The sequence below is a fragment of the Ruditapes philippinarum genome, unplaced genomic scaffold (genome assembly GCF_026571515.1).
Source record: "Ruditapes philippinarum isolate M1 unplaced genomic scaffold, ASM2657151v2 ctg2667_1_1_1_1, whole genome shotgun sequence".
Taxonomy (NCBI): domain Eukaryota; kingdom Metazoa; phylum Mollusca; class Bivalvia; order Venerida; family Veneridae; genus Ruditapes; species Ruditapes philippinarum.
Window position 1 is genome coordinate 2,171 of NW_026852562.1, and position 19,631 is coordinate 21,801.

Sequence of the window (19,631 nt, forward strand, 5' to 3'; positions counted from 1 at the left end):
ATGATAAATCACCATACCAAGTTTGAAGTTCCTAGGCCTTAAGGTTCTTTAGTTATTGATCGGAAACCGTTTTTGCTTACAAGGTCAATGTGACCTTGACCTTTGACCCCTTGACCCAAAACTCAATAGGGGTCATCTACTTGTCATGACCAATCACCATACCAAGTTTGAAGTTCCTAGGCCTAAGGGTTTTTTAGTTATCACTCGGAAACCATTTGGTCTACGGACCGACGGACCGACAGACCGACAAGTGCAAAGCAATATACCCCCTTTTCTTCGAAATGGGGGCATAATTATTACTAATTTTTTTACCATACCTGTACTAGAAGGCATTGATGTAATACCAGTAGATGCTGGTACCATGTTATGTGGCCCAGGTCCCATATTTGGTCCCATATTCACCATCATGCCTGATTTTGACTGTTGCATGTTGGTAGTTTGAGGGTTGCCACCAACAACTGGCATGATACCAGTGTCCTGTGACATCTGAGGACCTCCCATGTTCTGTAGCCTGGCTTGATTCATCATGCTCATATCCTTTATAATAAGAAAGCATAATTATTTTCATACTTCACGCTAACCCTACGTGGAACCAAAAATAATTAGCCTTTGTCACCAGTAAAGAGCCGGGCAAAACAATTTTGATTGCTAAATTTTTGTATTCCGAGACTTAAAATATCTAAAACTTTGAATGGACTGTTCCAAATTCAAAGCAAGGCAAATCCATCATACAAATACAGCCGATAAATTGATTATCATTAATGGTAAAACACGTAAGGGGTCACTTTATTTTATGTAGTGTCAAAGAAGAAAAAAGAAGAAAACCTTTTTCTCCAAAACCCCTATGCCTAGAGCTTAAGTTAGATAAAGGTATTCTGTCTGAATAATGATGGAAATTATATATAGTATTAGAATATAGTCATAAAAATGTAGTCTATTGCTCATACCTGATTTGCCGTAGAGTTTATGCCCTGTGAAGTCTGGTTTGGTGGTCGACCCATTGTACTGTATGGTAACTGAGGCTGTTGCTGGGCCATGTTGGTCACTGACATACCAGGTGGTTTGTTCATCTGACCACCACCAAACATTCTCTGTTGCTGATCCTGAAAAACATATCCTCTCATTTAAATCTTAGCCTACGGGTGGCAAATGGATCTAACCATGCAACAAGTGCAGACCAAGATCAGCTAGCACATCCATGCCATCTGATCAAGGTCTGCACTATTTGCCATTCAGTTATTTTGAAATTTTCCCCAAAAATAAAGAATGGTTTTGTCCAGATAGAAAGAGGGGCAAATTCATTAAAGGTATTAAGCTGGTTCAGGGTTAATACAACAGGAACATTTCTGAAGTACTGATTCTTGTGAACTAATGGAAAAAGTATAAAACCCAGATAACCTTTAGATGCAACAATAATTGAGGAATAAAAAACCTCTATAAACAAAGAAATATACACACATAATTATACAGACTGAAGCTGTTAACAATGTTTTCATTTACATAATTATCTAAGACACTCAACACCTCTGGACAAACACCTCTGGACAATCAATAGTGAACAACTACTTTCGAAAACATAATTATCAGCGGGGCACTAATTTTCTTGGTTTTAGGTCAATCCACACATTTTTGATTCATTGAAATCATAGGTCAATCCACACATTTTTGATTCATTGAAATCATAGGTCAATCAACACATTTTTGAGTCATTGAAATCATAGGTCAATCCACACATTTTTGAGTCATTGAATTCATATTTCATCTGCACTACAATTTTTCATACTACATTATTTGCATTTTACTTTTTTTGCAAAAAGCAAATAATTCACAAATTTAACAACCCATGAATATGTCTTTCATGGCAAAACCATGAAATTTCATGCTGACGAAATTAAGTGAATTTACAATATCTGACTACCCTCTACCTACTTTCATCTGCTGTTGCTGTGATGTGATTGGCTGTTGTGGATGCTGCTGAGTCATCATGCCTTGTTGCTGGTTCCCTAATTTATTTTGTTGAGGGGCCGGTACCTGGCCTGGTTGTTGCTGTGACTGGAAGGGTAACTGTTGGTTTGTCTGTTTCTGCACTGACTGGTTAGACTGCTGTGGCATATTACCTATTACATAATATTCATTAATTTCTAATGAAGAATAGCACATTACTATAAAATTAACCAGTGCCCTCTTATCTATAAATTTATAGCAAAACTTTTGTTCACTGCTTCAAGATATGTCATGAGTTTTATACAAAAACATACATTATGTCTTTCTAGGTCATGCAAACATACATTCTACATACCACATAGTACCAGAGATGTACCTTTAAAGTGTACATCAAAGTCTTCTGTTTGATACGATGGACTGGGAAGCAGTTTTAACAAATTTCAGACATAAACCAGCTGTATTTACCTAGACAATATATCTTGGATATTTTTATCGTTTGAAATTAGGACTTAAAAAATTGTTCACAACAAAACATATGCCTCTCTGACGATTTGAAGTCACAAACTCAAATCCATAGACCCTAAGCTGACTTTATCTAAGCAAATCATGAATGCTTTTTTTCTGCATTATTTAAGCAATATCTTGTCACTTTAGTGCAATAACCGGTTAACTCCTATCGTATAATATAAGGAATTAACCCGTAACTGCACTAAGGAGACGATCTATTGATGGATCTTAATATTCAATATTAGAGTATATTTATATACAAATGGATCTCTATATGAATGCAAGAAACTCACCTTGTTGTGATTGTGCTGGTTGAGAATGTTGTGAAGTTTGGGGATTTGGCTGTGGCATCACAGATGGAGCTGTTGTAGGTACTTTAAAAATGTCTGTCGGGGCTGGAGATGCTAGATAAAACCAATAATATTTTATATGTATTAAAAAGATTCTACTAGACTATAATTGACAATTCATTGCAAAAAATATACTTGTAATATGTTTTTATCTATTCAAATATACTTCTTAGTGGCGACATGGCCGTGTGGTTAACTCGTCGGTCTAGTAATCTATTGATTGCTAGTCTCATGTATTAAAAACCCCCGTCATGTACAAGTCGTTGTTTCCTTGAGCAAGAAACTACACTCATTGCTCAGTACTGGTTGGTTCCAGGGACAGATTCGAAAGTGTTTCTATGAGCTTATAGCTTCCTACACAATCTAACTGAAACAAATTCTGCATAAACCAAATATACATTTGTACTTCTGTATTTAACACATATACTCGTACTTATTATATGGCATTGTTCTATAAGACAATTTAATATCACACCAAAACTGTAAAATCAGGCTTGTTTGTGATTGTCATTTCCACTCATTTGCTAATGTTTAACCCATAACTTGCAGAATTTCTTAACAGGACTAGTCCACCATTCATTCCTGGAACTGTCTATTATCACTTTTGGGGATATCAACATAAAAATTTGAAGCTGGTCAGCCAACAGCATAAAGCTTCGTCAAACTGCACAAATGAGCAGGCTATCCTGGCATAATATTGGCCGCAAAGACAAGTTATTTCCTGGCTCCAGCAAGGTTAAAGGTTAATGAGGTTGGACAATCCAAGGCATACTCTTATTAATCATTTCAAGAAAAAGATGACTAATACATGTATTTATATAAGGTATTAATTAAATACTGGAGGTCAGTTAGGTGGCATCAGGGTCATTTTCGAGAGGTTTGATTTCATTATGGTCTTTATAAAGTTACATAATCACAGTATAAGACTTTGTTTCAAAAAAGCATAGTCATGTTCTTAATTTGCAATTGGATATTGTGATACATCCTAATAAGGAGTATGCATTTCATCAATGGTCTGTTAAGAGGTGTGGGGCATGGCTGAGTGATTAACATGTCGGACTTGTGATCCAAGGGTTCAAACCCGGTCAGGGGCAAGCCATTGTTTTCTTAAGCAAGAAACTTTACAATTATTTCTTAGTACTGGTTGGTTCCAGGAACGGATTTTTGAGTGTTTCAATAACGTTATTGCTTCCAAAACAATCAAACTAAAATAAATTTATATCAACTTAACTAAGAGGTAAGGGGTTTTTATCAATGATCTTATAAGAAGTGTGTGTGTTTTTATCAATGATTCAGAAACAATTTACAGTCATTACCAAGTAGTGATTTCATGTGTTCATCTTCTCCAGATACAGGAGTGTGAGCTCTCTCTGAAAATAATCCAAATATAAAACCATTCATGTTAATATTTCAAGACTTTTATCTTACATTTTTATTACCAAAGAGTTTGGTTTTATCCAAAAAATTCTTCCAGTAGTATTGTTTACTTCCACAAAAAAGAAATTGATCATAATATATAAAGTATCTGTAAAATGTTGTTTATACAGCTGGTCTGCTAGGCACAGCAAGTATAGCTATAATGTCTTCAGCTTTTTTAAGTTCAAGTCCTGGATTATGCACAAGTTATGCTGTGACAACAGAAGTGAAAACCAGAAATGTTCAATAAGACACATACTGTGAATTCACTTATATTCGTGGGCATGAAATTTCGTGGTTTTATCAAAACGGGCATTTTCGTGGGTTCTTAAATTCGTGGATTTTCAATTTCTTGTAAAAAAAATAAAATATATAACCTTATGCAAAGTAATCTTACACTTAATCGCCTCGCATTTTACTAACCGCATGTACATATCTTTAAGTATTACACAGCGCTTGTCAATAGATTTAATCCTTGCCTCTGGGCATTCATTACACAAAAATCGGCGGAAAAGCGCCGATGCATGTTTGTAATATATAGAATAGAGACATGGCAAGAAGTACTTGTTGGGATAAAATTTCCTTGGATCTTAAAATTCGTGGATTGACCTATCCACCAAAACCACGAAAATTTGTGCCCCACGATTAATAATGATTTTACAGTATGCCTCAATGATCCTTGTCAGTCTATGTATGGACAGCTTGGCGGACAGATGGACAAAACAAGCAAAGCTACATGCCCCTTAATAGTGGCTGTGGGAGCTTGACATTGCATCTGACATTCTTCCCATGTTGCTGTTCACAAATTATGTACGAGCATAGTTGGCATTTACTTGCAGATAAACAAGACAGTATTGGTACAGAATCCTGGAACTTTAGTGAGATAATTGGCATTATAGCCCGCTTTGTTCAATTGTAAAATAAGCATATCACACTTTTAAAGATAAATATGAAAGATTCAAACATACCTAAAAAAATACTGTATGGAATTGAAAATATGATTTCAAGATTCATTTTATGTTATTGAAAACAATCTTTTATGAGATTTGACAAAAGAAAAACCTAGATCTATTACATTATATAATTATATACCAAGAAACAATGTGTTACCTTCAAGTTCATAACCATGTAACAAGATGAGATGATGTAAATCTATGGAGAAATCTTTGCTCTGTGCAGGGATATCTGTAGTACTAGCCTATAGATAACAAAACAAAACCTGTTAGAAGGAGAGCAAGCTGGACTTATCTCTGAGCTTGACAAGACACAATCAAGTCAAATATTATTGTTTTTCATTTTGAAGCTCTTTTTAAAATAATAATTGATCTTAAATGAAGGATTTTCATCCTATATTTGATCAGAAAGTACATATGTATGCAACAAATACAATTTTAGTTTGTAAAGTCATTTGAATAAAAAATTCATTAATGCATGAGATTTTCCCAGAAAACCATACAAACTGTATCATTAAATGCATGTCAAACAGAGGAAGATAATTACTTTAATCTGGGACAGATTATACTGTGTAGAGACAAATATTCCATAGAATTAACTTTATCTAAATAATAAGCAAACAAATGTAGAACACAGTGAAACACTTATAGATTGCTACGTACATTTAAAATGTGACCTGCCTATACTGAAAGTGACTGGACTATGCCATTGCAACAAGTGAACTGTGAGTCCAGCCAGCATATCTGTGAAGTCTGACCAGGCTCTATACTGTTTGTGGCAATGTATTTTAATATTAAAATCCCATAAACCCATAACAAAAGAACAAAAAAAGCTTAAATATTTTTTGAAATCATAAAAATACACATAATTACCTCTTCATACAACTTTTGAAGTGCTGGTATTTTTCTTGGTGATATTATAGACAAATTAATACCTCTCTAAAGGAAGATAAAAATAAACAATTTTACATTTCTGCATAAGGAATTTTAAATTATATTTTTTATCATCAGACCTTAAGTCTTCAATTTCAATTCTTACTGATATCTTGTCTTTGTGCATGTTAGTTAGGTCAAACATAATTATCTTTCCAGCTTTTTTGGTCGAAGAAGACTTTCATGATAACAGCCATATGAACACATCTGCGGATTTTAGAAAATTCCAAATATTATCATTTCATGTTAAATGTTGAATTCTGCTCAAGCCAGTGCTAGGGGGCATAAACGGTAACTTGCACTTTTCATTACCTTTTATGAACAGGCTCTACCAAACCGAGCCTTCAACATTTTCAATTTGTCATTTTGTGAATTCTGTAGGGATTCTATATTTCTCTCTATTTCAGCTGCCTCTCCATGCATTATTTGACTGAGACGCAAGTTAAAATAAATATATAACTAATGACACAGTGTCATTTTGCTGGATAGTTTCATGAAACAAACTGCTTGTACTGAACTAAAGTTAAACTTATGATTTATATCAGCATATCAGGCAGTGCCTTAAATTTCTGTATCAATGTCATAATCTTACCAAGGATAAAAAGAATAAAGAAAAGACAATTACTTTGGCAAGCATATTGGCAAGTTGGTCACTATAGTAACCAGTGTATTTACATCCTTCCATACTGGGCAGGGCATACGGTGGCGAGTTACAAATTAATATACAGTGTCTTTCTGGGGATAATCTGTAAATAGAAATAAATGCACTCCTGCAGAATTTTTCATCAAGGAAATATTGTAGTTACACTCTAGGCTTAGTTGTTAAAGTGACATTATTGAGCATTACCAATACATTTTGAACAGTAATTACACAATGTACTGGTTTCCTAGCAGTTTCCGTCCCCTAGCAGTTTTCCGGCCGTTTATCATTTTCGTCCAGTACAGTCTATTTTTACCACTGAGGCATCCATATTACTTCATCAATCAGAGAGACATTTGTTTTCTATGCTAAACAGCATTTAAAATAGTACAACTATTTATATGTTTTGAAGTTTTACCTGTTATTTAAAGTTACATAAGAGAACTTGCGACTTTCAAAAATAAGCAACACCTGGGGAATTCTAGTTTGAATATCCATGCACAATAACTAAGTCCCCATTTTATGTAAATCAATATTTCGGTAAATATTTTTGCAGACAACACAGAAAAGGTTGGGAAGTTCTATTTGTCTGATAAAACCATTTTAATATTGCTTTATTGTACTGAATTATAGTCAAAATAAAAAAGGTTCGGAAAACTGCTATGAATATTTGAATAAAGGTGAAAAAAGGTGTTACATTTCATGCCTATATTCAAATTAAAAAGTAAAATGAGAGTGCAACATTAAACACATGGCAATGCTGGAAAGGTACCTAACTTTGTCCTGTCAAAGTTGTGTACCCCTCCGTAGACTGATTTTTATTTTGTTTGTTAAAAAGTGCGATTTTTGGCCGAAAACTGCTAGGAAACCAGTATAGAAATTTTGGTTGGTCAAGTGGATTACTGATTATTTTTTTCCTAGTAAAACATAAAATTGAACATAATTATGGAAAAATATAAAGTCATTTTTACCTATTCAATGACCATTTACACTTAGATGGACATAATGTCACTTTAATTATGGACCAGAGTTTGATTTTTTATTATGGCTTATTAAGTAAATGATACAGTGTCACTTAAGGACAGTCTATGAATACAGATTAGAATATAGTTTATGCAATTTCATCACAGAAATAAACTCTTAACAAAAAAATGTAGTTTTCTACATGTTATTAATGTATAACACAACCAGATTTTGTTTTAGAAATGTACTTTAATACTTTGATAATATACTCTTCTCCAAATTGTTAAAATTTCATAATGATTCAAATACATAACTTCACACAGATTTTTCCAATAACATGCTTTACTAACCTGTCATTGTTTCGTTTCTCTTTAATATCATCAAACACGTGTAGTGCTGTACGTAATCCCTCCGATATATGACTGTGACATTCTCCACAACCTCCGATAAATCTGAGATAAAAGTATTGATAAATGTATTATTCTGATTAAATGAAACATAAAACTACGCAATATTTTGTCTTTCCAGCTTTAATGGTTGGAAAAGACCTTAGGTGCCCCTCCCTGCAATATTTCAGACACAAGCAGGCACTTGAGTAGAACCACCATTGTTTTGTTAGCTAGCTGGGAAGCTTCCTCACAAGAACAAATCCAAAGTCCTGACAGGATTTTAACCCACAGCAGTAAGGGGAAAGTGGTCGGAAGTTAAAACCTAAACCCCCTTCATTAATGTCTAACAAGACTGAAGGACAAAGTACATTTAACATCACACTTTCATTCATAAATGGTGGATGTACTATTTACTATATAATTTTAAATTTGACTACTGACATCAGACAATAACAATTTGACATAGACTATACATTATTCTTGCCTGAAATTTCTGAAGACATGTTGCAAAAAAAATACTAAGCAATTTACAAGGAGTCTTACAGGTTCAAAACTTAAGAAAACAATATTGGTATGAAATAATATAAAATTTTTGGCCTTAATGCTTTATCTAATTGAAAAGTGTTTTGCTTTAAAAATTTTAGTAATTATAGAAAATAACAATTTAAAAAATCAAGACCTTAAAACAAAAGCTGATGACCGTGAATCTCCTGCCTTAGGGTCAAAACTTACTGTACATGGTCCAGCCATGTGAGGAACTGGTGGGTGCTGGTTGTTAGGTCTGAGCACCTTGTGGCCGAGTCTGGAGCTATATCAGCCGAGAAAAATGTCACAAGGTTGTATACCGTACAACTAAACTGAAGAAAAAAAGAAATACAATACATCACAATGCAAGTAAATGTATATACAACTGTACATGTATATGTAACTTGTTTCAAATAGTACATAAGAATCTGTGATTGGTAGAAAAACAAGAGAACTTCATGCACTTCTGCAATGCAATAGAAACTATTTAATGGAATGTTCAATTTAATCTTACTAGTAATTTAGAAAAATATACAAAAAGAACTGCCAGTGGGATAGCAAACATGGCTATTCTCCTAGTTTGATAGTAAAACGGAAGCCTGGATAATGTAGGAATTCACAAAGAGGAAGATAGGTCATACAATGTAATTATGACCAACATTTTTGTTTTTGTTTTGGGTTTTACGTCACATCGACACAGTATAGATCATATTGCGATGTTCCAGCTTTACTGGTGGAGGAAGACTTCAGGTGCCCTTCCGTGCATTATTTCAGGCACGAACGGGCACCTGAGTAGAATCACCGACGTTCCGTAAGCTAGCTGGATAGCTTCCTCACATAAAAGAATCCAAAGTCCCTGTAGGGATTCGAACCCACAGTGGTGAGGGGCAAGAGGTTTGAAGTCAACGACCATAACCACTCTGCCACGGACGCCCCTACCAACATTTAAGATTGTGATATGTATCATATTTCAAGTCTACAGCAGCTTTCACTATTGATTGTGCATCAAAACAAAGGCTATAATTTAGTCAAAATTTTGTACTAGAGTTATGGGTTTGAATGTCAACTTCAAATATGATCCTAAATGCATGTGTTAAAAGTAAATATTTAAGTAGTTTTAAAGAAATTATCTTGCATGTAACACTTAAACCCTGTTTTTTCTATCTTCAAAAAGGGCTATATATCCAGGCAAGAGTTATGGACCTGGAATAGATACCTCCAATTATTAAAGTGTGATGGCCATGCCAATGCCAACACTGACACCATGTTGGTACAATAAAATGAATAACTCCCACTATTATTCAAATAGTTAAAGTTGAAAATCCTAATATCACTTAATCTGCAGAACTATTAGCAGTAAATCATATAAAATTTACATGCACACAATTAAGACAAAAGAAAGGTTCTTAACTTACATCATCACCATAATCAATTGGATCAGGTGGTCCACCATTGAATTTCCTGAAGAAAAAAATATACAGTGTCACTGTGACAAATGACAAAAACTATGAGTGCCATTTATGATTTCTACTTTTAAAATAGCATGCAAGGATTTCCATACTGCAAACAGCCAAGCTAAAAACATATGCCAGTCTGCTTATTAGCTGGAATGAAACACTAAGGTAGCATTACAGTTAAAAATATTTTAACATTTCTGTCTAGGACAAAAGATGGTAAGTCCAAGGCCAATGTTATTCATTTCTTTCATTCCATAATTGTATTACTATCAACATCGCTTTAATGTCCATTCCAAATTTTGGAGATATAAAGATGAAAATTTTAGTCGGTCAGCAATCAGTGCAGAGAACCTGGTCAGACTGCATGTATGTGCTCACGTGGTAAAGGCTTATCACTTTTTTTCAATCAGGGCCAGTATTAATTTAAAGGGATGTAGACAAATAAATGTATTTTAAGGTTATTAAATAGCATACAGGTATGCTTGAGATAGTAAAGTCAAAATAATATAATTCATGGAATAAAAACTTTTTCAGATATAATGACAATGGAACAAAGTTGTGCTATCCATCATACTGGTTAAGTTGTAAGTAAAGCGCTTTACTGTAAGATTGATTCCAAATTTCAGAAAGGAAAAATATGCATGCATGCTGACGGTGCATAGGCAAAACATTCGACTATTTAAAAGCTGGCATTCAATTTAGCCAGTCAGATTTCGTGCACTGTAACTGTAAGATGGCCATTTGTTTATGGGCTATATGAGGAATGTAATTAAATTAAAGGATTTAAACATGATTTTTTAGGATGTGACAGTTAAATCATTTTATTAATACATAATACATAAGAAGTAAAAATATGTTAGTCCAATATATCACAAGTTACAGACTTGTTATAGTTTATCATAAAAAGCATCATAAAAAAATTTAAATAAGTGTTGATTTTCTTGCCTTTCAAGCTTTATTCCAAATTTTTTTCTTAAACAACAACTCTCAATAATTGTAGTTATCAATTTAAAATTAAATACAAACATCAATCTATTTTTGAATATCGGCCATACTGAGTCAAAATCAATGTATATTTACGCTGAATTTAGTGTTTTTTTGTTCTGCCAGATTTTCTTGAGGAACATGCTATGAATTTTTGAACAATTTTGATATGAAGTGCTTTGGTCAGAAGCAAAATATCTCAAAGCGACGTCATATATATATAGGACTAAAATTATCTTAAAGCAATGTCATATTTACTAATTACAGGAATCAAATCAAAATTTATTTACTGTCGGTATATATATAGAGGATATTCAAGTTTTTTCTATAAATACATGATTTATTTTCATCGAGTGGTATGAAAATAAATATTTCATGAGTGGCGGTAGCCACGAGTGAAATATGGTAATTTTCATGCCACAAGATGAAAATAAATCATGTATTTATATAGAAAAAACTTGAATTTTCTGTTTATTATATACATTTTTCTCTTTCTGGACATTAAAATTTGCAAGACTTTCCCTTAAATTTTGAGTACTGGCAGAATTTAAAAGAAAGTAGTCCGGCAAGACACCAGTGAAAATACGGAAAATATGTTTCACTGCAGTGAAAAATAAATTTTTACAGTGAAAATACGTAAAATGAAAATACACATTTTATTTCATCAATATTTCATTTCAAAGTATATAATAAATATATTTTATATAACATTTCACAAAACATATTAAGTTCACAAAACATATTAAGCTATGTAGGGGCCTATAGCTTTTGACCGACATAATATTTTTAAGATGATAATTCATGTAAAATCATTTTGAGTTCAACCTATATAAAGCTTTCAAATGGCAAATACGATAAATTGTTGACAGTATTCTTTCTTACTCTAATGTAGGTAGGATGTAGTTTGTTTTCAAATCTTCAATGTATGCACCAAGATTTGCTGTTCCTTCAACAACAAACACCACGTCTGCCGGTGTTTTATCTAATGCCACCATCTTAACCAAATGGATCTACTTCAAACTGTCAATTTAGAATAAATTGCGTTACAAGGTTGTTTCAACTGAGCTTAAAATATGCTATAAAAAAGTATTTTCCCTAATTTTATTTATAGCATCATGCATCATTTTACTTCCGGATGTGCCTAGCAACTCCTTTCTAAAATTATATACGCATAAGAAATAGATCGTCATTTTTTCAAGATTGGAAATTATTTCGGCAATGCTTCTTCTATTATTACATTTTTATGGAAGTAAATTGTATGATATTACAAAATTATATTTTAAATGCTTTGTATATTAAACTAAAGCGCAATAAAGTAGTCCTTCAGATTATATATTTACTTTTTCGCGAAAAGACGAATTTGAGCGGAAAGATTTTAATATTTGGACTCGACTCAAAAACAATTAGTCTACGCAATTAGATACTGTTCTATTTTGTGTGTGGGCAATATAATACATGTATGTTTATTCTTTTATCGTTATCATTTACAGACTGTCGATTCTATTAGTTTTTATTAGTTTTTATTTAAACACAGTTTTTATTTCATATCTTTAAAATGGAGGTCTTTATTATTATAAAAATCATCTTCAGTATCATGGTAAAAATCTCACGTGGGCAGTGATACAGTGTTTTCGTTTACCCGTTGTGATTGTGACTAAATTCCTTAAATTTTTACTCGTAATTAAAGTAGCATTACTTGCCAAAATATGACAGTTCCCCTGTTTCAACGTTAAAAAATATCCTTTCACTTTGATATAATTCACTAGACTCTAAATAGATCTTTTTTCCTTCTTTTATATATTAAGCAATTGCACGTGAAAATGATGAAATACGAAATGGCACCAATAATGCAAATATAAAACGGCGCCACGATTGCACGTGAAAATGATGAAATACGAAATGGCACCGCCGGTGCAAATATAAAACGGCGCCACGATTGCACGTGAAAATGATGACAAACGAAATGGCGCCGCCGGTGCAAATTTAAAACGGCGCCACAATTGCACGTGAAAATGATGAAATACGAAATGGCACCGACGGTGCAAATATAAAACGGCAAAATATCTTACCAGTAGTTGCTTTTTTAAGTCAAGGCCCTTGTGACCTTTGACCTGGTGACCTCTAAATCATTAGGGCTGATCTACTTATCATGACCAATCTAAATATATAAAGACTATGGGTCAAAGGAATCTTAACTTATTGGGGGGACAAGGAACTATACAATAAATAGAACATTACATTGATTAAATGTGCATATCACTGTCTATATACGCATATTTAAACATGCACTTTACTAAGTTATTAAAACAACCTATTAGGTTGGGTTTTTACTTCGCACCAAGACTGTAATGGTCAAATGGCGACTTACCAGCGTTAATGGCAGATGAAGACCTCAGGTGTCCCTCCGAGAATTATTTCAGACACAAACGGGCACTGGAGCGATGACCTAGTGGTTAAGGTGTCTGCCTCTCAACCCAGGGATCATGGGTTCGAGCCCTAATCGGGTCACGACCATGTATCTTCATATGACACCAGTACTGGTTGGTTCCAGGAAGCGAACTCGAAAGTGATTAATATAAATTGCAAGAACTTGTCGACGTTCCGTAAGATAGATAGCTTTCACACATGAAAAAAAATCAAAGGCCTCGGCGGGATTCGAACCTACGCGGGACAAGTGAAGAAAAAGCATAGTTACATGCACAGCTAATTTTGCGTAATTCGCGATAGAGATAGATATGGTATGAAATGCGAGCAATATTAATACATGTATACAAAATATTTAATTATCGAATATAAAATGTTGTGCAATGTAAATATTTTTTTCTCGCTTTTATTCATAAATATCATAAAAATATAAAAGGAGACAATTTAACAAATTTCATTTGAGATATTCGTATGTAATAGAATAACAACATACATATACAAAATAAAAAGAAATGTCATTTTTTTTTTTGTCATTGCATATTTTACACAAATAGCAGTAAGATCAATAATACAGAAAAGAGATCTAAGATTTGTTTATACATTGTATTAGTTTATAGAAATTTATGTTAGTTTGATTGTGTTGAAAGCTATAAGGTTATTGAAACACTTTCTTATCGTTTGTTCATATTGAATAACGAATAAATGGTAAGAAAACATAATTTACCTGCATGATCATATGAAAAAATAGGTATATGACATTTGAAACAGCCTCCACGAAGCACGCCTATTATCTACCTGACATTAGAACAAATCATGAGAAATGTGCTAAAATAGGCTATTTCTTTGCAATTGCCCACATGGAAACGGGGATTAAAATTATCTGGTGCATCATTCCTTACAGTCTCTTATTTCATTATTTCTTGTAAATTTTGCTTGTTATACTAGCTTACGGCCGTTATCTGGACCTTTAATTAAAAGACATAAACGTCTTTCCAATTATATGAAATTAAAAAGAAAATATATTTGTGAATATGAACTATACATTTGTTGATCTCAGCCCCCTATACCTACCTTCCTTCCTACCTGCCTACCCGTACGTACTAACCTACCTACCTACTTATCTTTTTCATAGTAAACTGTCAAATATTTGTATCCAATATATGTTATTCTGTAGTTATAAAAAAGGTATGCAAAATCGTATAATATAAACAATATTCCAATTCTTTTGTAAATCTAGAGCGAGAACTTATAAAAAAATATTAAATGATTCTGAAGGTTTTCTTTATTTAGTTTTATTTGATGGTATATCCTTTACAGCAGTAGAATTTAAAGTAAAAAATATAGAATCGGATTGGTATTGATGACAAAAATGTCTAATTTACAGGTTTCTATAAAAAAAATAATTTCGCTGACTCCGAACATTTACAGTAAATATTAATCTATATATAATCTTTTAACCTTCTGGTTTTCACTTTTTTCTACAATACATGAACGTATGTGTATTTTCAAAATTACTTTTATAAAAGTACATTATTGTAAAGGAATTATTGTAAGTTGTCGAGCAAACATTTTTGGTTAATGCCTCAAGTTATTTAAATTTTGTAGCAGCACAATTAAAGAACCTACGGTTATTGGTATAAATATATACATGTACATGTATTTAATTTATAGTATCAATAAAAGTTCAGTCGTGCGATAATTATATCTCAAAGTAAAAATCAATACAGGTTAGAATTTATGAAAAATAACAATGAATGAATGAATGAATAATAAATCAATCAATCAATCAATCATTTAATTAATCAATATTCATTTCATTTCGATGCAAAGCTAATATACGCGGTTCTATCAATCTACTGCTTTTTTTGTTATGTCTCACAAGTTGTATCCGCATATCATTATATTTCATATCATATTATTGGTCTAAATATAGATATTATAATGTATGGTATTCTGAAACAAGTAGAGCATGATATATCGGTATAAAATCGAAAAGCTGCATATAAAGTCGCTGGGTTTAACTGTTCAAATGCATCTGTAACTGCACAGTATTTAACCACTAAAATAAAAACGTGTACATGGAAACAATGGAAAATATACGTCTATTCTAATTTAAATATCGTTTTTAAAACAAAAATGGAAGTACCAGGACGTCGAGTAGATGAACAAGAACAAAAATACTGTCAGCCATGTTTGAATGACGAGGAGAGTGTAGTGGCTACAGGCTATTGTAAGTCCTGTAACGAATTCTTTTGTACTGACTGCATAAAATATCATCGTAAACAATCTGCGACTAAAAACCATTTGATTTTAGAAGGACAATTGATGCCAAGGTCCACGGCTCCAAACCTAGATGATGACACATGTAATAAGATCTGTAACAAGCATAAAGGTGAAGTATTAAAGTTCTTTTGCTCGTCTCACGATGAACTAGGATGTGGAGATTGCATGGTGTTGGACCATAAGATTTGTAAAGTAGATCGAATACAAGATATATCTGGTCGATATTTTGATAGTCCCGAGCATCGAAATTTGATAGGAAAATTAGTATATATTTGCAAACAACTTGATGGAATATGTACTTCGTTACAAACCGCAGATCGAGACATCGACCAATCATATTCGCAGGCGTTGAGAGACATCAAGTCTTTCAGGAAAGAAATCGATGCATATCTAGATAAAGTTGAAGCAGACATGCTTGATAGATTGAACAAAAGGAAACTGGAAAATGAACAGATTGTTACCAGACTTAAAGCAGAACATCTTTCACTTACACATGAAATTAAGGATATGAAAGACAGCCTGGATAAGCATGCAGGTGAAGCTAATGGACTGTTTGTGGTTGCCAATCAGGTTAAAGGGAGAGCGGCGACAATGGAAACGGCGTGTTTACAAATGCTTTACAGCAGTCAGACAGAGAAGTATGTGTTCAACAAGTCCCTTGAATTGCACGCAGCAATGTCATCATCCGTTCCTTTTGGAACACTGAAAAACATCAATAACGATGTACGACCTAGAAAGCTGCTGAAAGATATGGAGCCAATTTTTCAAAGTGAAATAGAAATAAAATCCCACCAGGACCAATCTGATTGCTTTATAATCGCTTCGGTTCTTTTTTCACAAAATCAGATAGTTCTTGCTGATTTTGGAAACAAGTGTTTAAAAGTGTTTGATATAGAAAAGGGTGAATTGCAAGGGAGAATTCAGTTATCTGGAGAACCACATGATGTAGCAGTGCTGGGCAAGCAAGCCATTGCGGTCACAATTCCGGACGAAAAGAAAATAAAAGTATTTGCTCTTACAGACAAGAACGATTTCGTTGAAATCTACGCTATTGATAGATGGGGGTATGTAAGAAAAATCGCTTGCAGAAACAAAAGGTTGGTCATAGCATACGAGTCTACACTTGAAGTCATGAATACAAATTGGGTTGTGATAAAGCAAGGACACCCAGCGGAACTAGGTATGATTGTCAGCATAGAAATGGAGCATGACAACAATGCATTTTATGTTGCTAACAGTTTCAAAGAAAACAAGGCCACGGCTGTCTACAAGTTTGATTTTGATTGTAAAGTACTTGCTAAGTACACAGACAATGGTCTTCCAGATGTAAGAGGTTTGGCATCTACACAGTGTGGTATAGTGCTTGTGTGTAAATGGGATCATAAAGGAAGCATTTACATGTTATCACATGACGGCAAGAAAATCAAGGAAATTCTGCTTAACCATGAACACGCCCAAATGCCATACTGCATATCATTTTGTGACGCAAGAAAGAAATTGTTTTTATGCAACTATAAAACAAGCATTGATCCAAAAGAAAAGAATGTTCTTAAGCAATTTCAAATGTGGTAGCTCTCGAAATAAGATCTTGTAAAGTCTGTGGGATTACAATCGGAAAATCTCGGCTATTATCAGTGATCAATAATCAAGAAGTTTGACGGAAAGGGCAGAAAAGATGTGATTATGGGATTTACTAGAATTTATAATTGTATTGCAAGAATAGAACATCTGATATGAATACTAGAACTGTACAGAAACATAGCAATATCATTTCATACACATGTTTTATTGTGCAGCAGCTAGAAGTGTTGCAAAGTTTCTATGTTTGTTAATAGATATGCATATTAATTATAAACTTGTATCACTGGCGACAGATGTAATTAATCCAAAAGACATGTATACCAGAATCTCAGATGGTATTCAAATACCAATAATACGCAAAAAATGCTTGCTTAATCTGGATTCAAACTCGATTTTATTTTTTAAACATTTAAATTCAGTTAGAGGGATATTTAAAAAAATTGATATAAGTAGCTTTAGATTATCTTCACGTGATTTAGAAATAGCAAGAGTATACATGTATTTGTAAAGTGTGTACCCAAATACAAGTAGTATATATTGAGGATGAATGCCATCCTTTTCTTTCTGTTTGTCCAGTATCTGAAAGCTTAAAAAATAAACATATTGTAAAATGCTTATTTATAATTTAAGAATTAACATAGTTGCTGCAGATATTAATGTTGTATTTGAATTAAAAATACCAATTTATATATAAAATATATCACGTTGTAGTTTGTTTTTCTGCTTTTATCTTATAGAACTATTTTTCCGGGTTTTGCATATAAAATAGGCACTGGATTAAAAAATAACACTGTTTTATACAGTGCTAGGGGGCGTGAGAGATGTTTCACTTTTCATTTTTCTTATTCAATCGACACAGTCAATTCAGCACTGCGATTGCAACATATTAGTTTTTACTTTCGTCCCTTTCGGTGGTCCAGGTTTAAAAGACGATGTTTAATTTCTCGACAATCTCACTATACATGTGTCTTTCATACAAAAAATGAACGTATTTTTCCCTGTGGTAAATTTCCAAACTAAAATACTTTTATTTAAATTTCTTTTTTTAAATAAAGGCAAAACCCAATTTAAAAATTTTAATAAATGCCCTTAAATGTAAATTTAAATTTTGAAGGTAAAAATTCAACTTACCACGCCTAGTCTGTCTTCACAGTTATCAATAAATTGTGTCTACCATTGGTATGCCAATGATGGTTAACCTATATCGATTGTTAAGTACCTGTTGCGTACAGTGCACACTCAGTAACGGTAAATTGCATTCATTGGATATATTTGTTGTATTGTGGGGTTGTCAACAAAATACTAGTACATTAATATCCATTTTAGGAATGTCCGAGCGTAGTTCTGAACAGGCAACATACATGTACTTTCATTATCTCGTAAAGTTGCTTGAACTGACCAGATTCGGATGCCTGAATTATTCTAGTTCAAAGTATGAGATGCAACATGCTTGTGAGAGTTCAATTGACATGTAGAACAAGTGTGTGTAGGAGTTTATTTATACTCGCCACCGGTTGCCCATATGGACGAGTCCCCCAGAAGGGTATTAGTCATTTTATATTTTGGAGGATAGTGAAAGAAATAGAAAGATGCCCCAATTCCAGAAGCTTCCCCTGGTTCTTTAACGTGCCAAGTGTTTAAGCACTCATACACGGGACCTCGATTTTAAGTCTCATCCGAAAGACTGATCAGTAGGCTAGCCCGGGAATCGAATCCAGAATGTCGAGATTACAAGTCTCGCGCTCTAACCGATTGAGCTATGCGGGGTGGCTATGTAGGACAAGCACGCTATCACAAAGCAACGTCATATTTATAAGACCCAGACGTGGCTGGCAAATGAAAGTGTGATGACGTTTTTATTTTTTTTTTCCATTTCAGCAATGCAAAAAATGTCGTTATAACCAGTACAGCAAATAAATTTAATAGGAAACTGACAACATAGCCTATATAGGCACATTATGTCTCGGGTACCAGTAAAATTTTAATTCTTTAGAAAGGGCAAACATGTGTTTAATAATCTTTTAATAATGTATTAGAGCAAGTTAGATTAATAACTGATGATAGTAGCTCTGAATGTGCATCCATATGTCATAAAGGCTGCAATTAATTTGTAAACAAAGTAGTATTTTGACTACAATTAAAGTTTCAAGTTGAAACCCGTTATTTCTGTAAATGTATATTTAATAACTTCATCCAAGTATAAGAAGGGGCCATAACTTTGTCTGACTGTAGAGTTGTGAAATTTCATGAAAAGAATTTTCTTGCGACTCTTCATATGCATG

General features: G+C 33.3%; 2 protein-coding genes across 2 annotated transcripts; one reads left to right on the forward strand and one right to left on the reverse strand.

Moving 5' to 3' along the window:
- Nucleotides 1-317: 317 nt before the first annotated feature.
- Nucleotides 318-12,225, reverse strand: LOC132717018 (mediator of RNA polymerase II transcription subunit 25-like; the record flags this gene model as incomplete). Its single annotated transcript, XM_060700380.1, is given in 12 exon segments — nt 318-537; nt 948-1,103; nt 1,930-2,117; nt 2,745-2,855; nt 4,118-4,171; nt 5,328-5,415; nt 6,044-6,109; nt 6,729-6,849; nt 8,057-8,158; nt 8,828-8,952; nt 10,036-10,081; nt 11,944-12,225. Coding segments are annotated over 12 exon segments (1,390 nt in total), but the record flags the coding sequence as incomplete, so codon positions are not given.
- Nucleotides 12,226-15,621: 3,396 nt separating this feature from the next.
- LOC132717012 (uncharacterized) lies at nt 15,622-17,340 on the forward strand. Its single transcript, XM_060700367.1, has one exon. The coding sequence runs from the start codon at nt 15,622-15,624 to the stop codon at nt 17,338-17,340; it is 1,719 nt and encodes a 572-aa protein (XP_060556350.1).
- The last annotated feature ends 2,291 nt before the right edge of the window (nt 17,341-19,631 follow it).

Coding starts and splice junctions, on each gene's coding strand:
- LOC132717012 (XM_060700367.1), top strand. CDS start 15,622: ATGGAAGTACCAGGACGTCGAGTAGATGAACAAGAACAAAAATACTGT.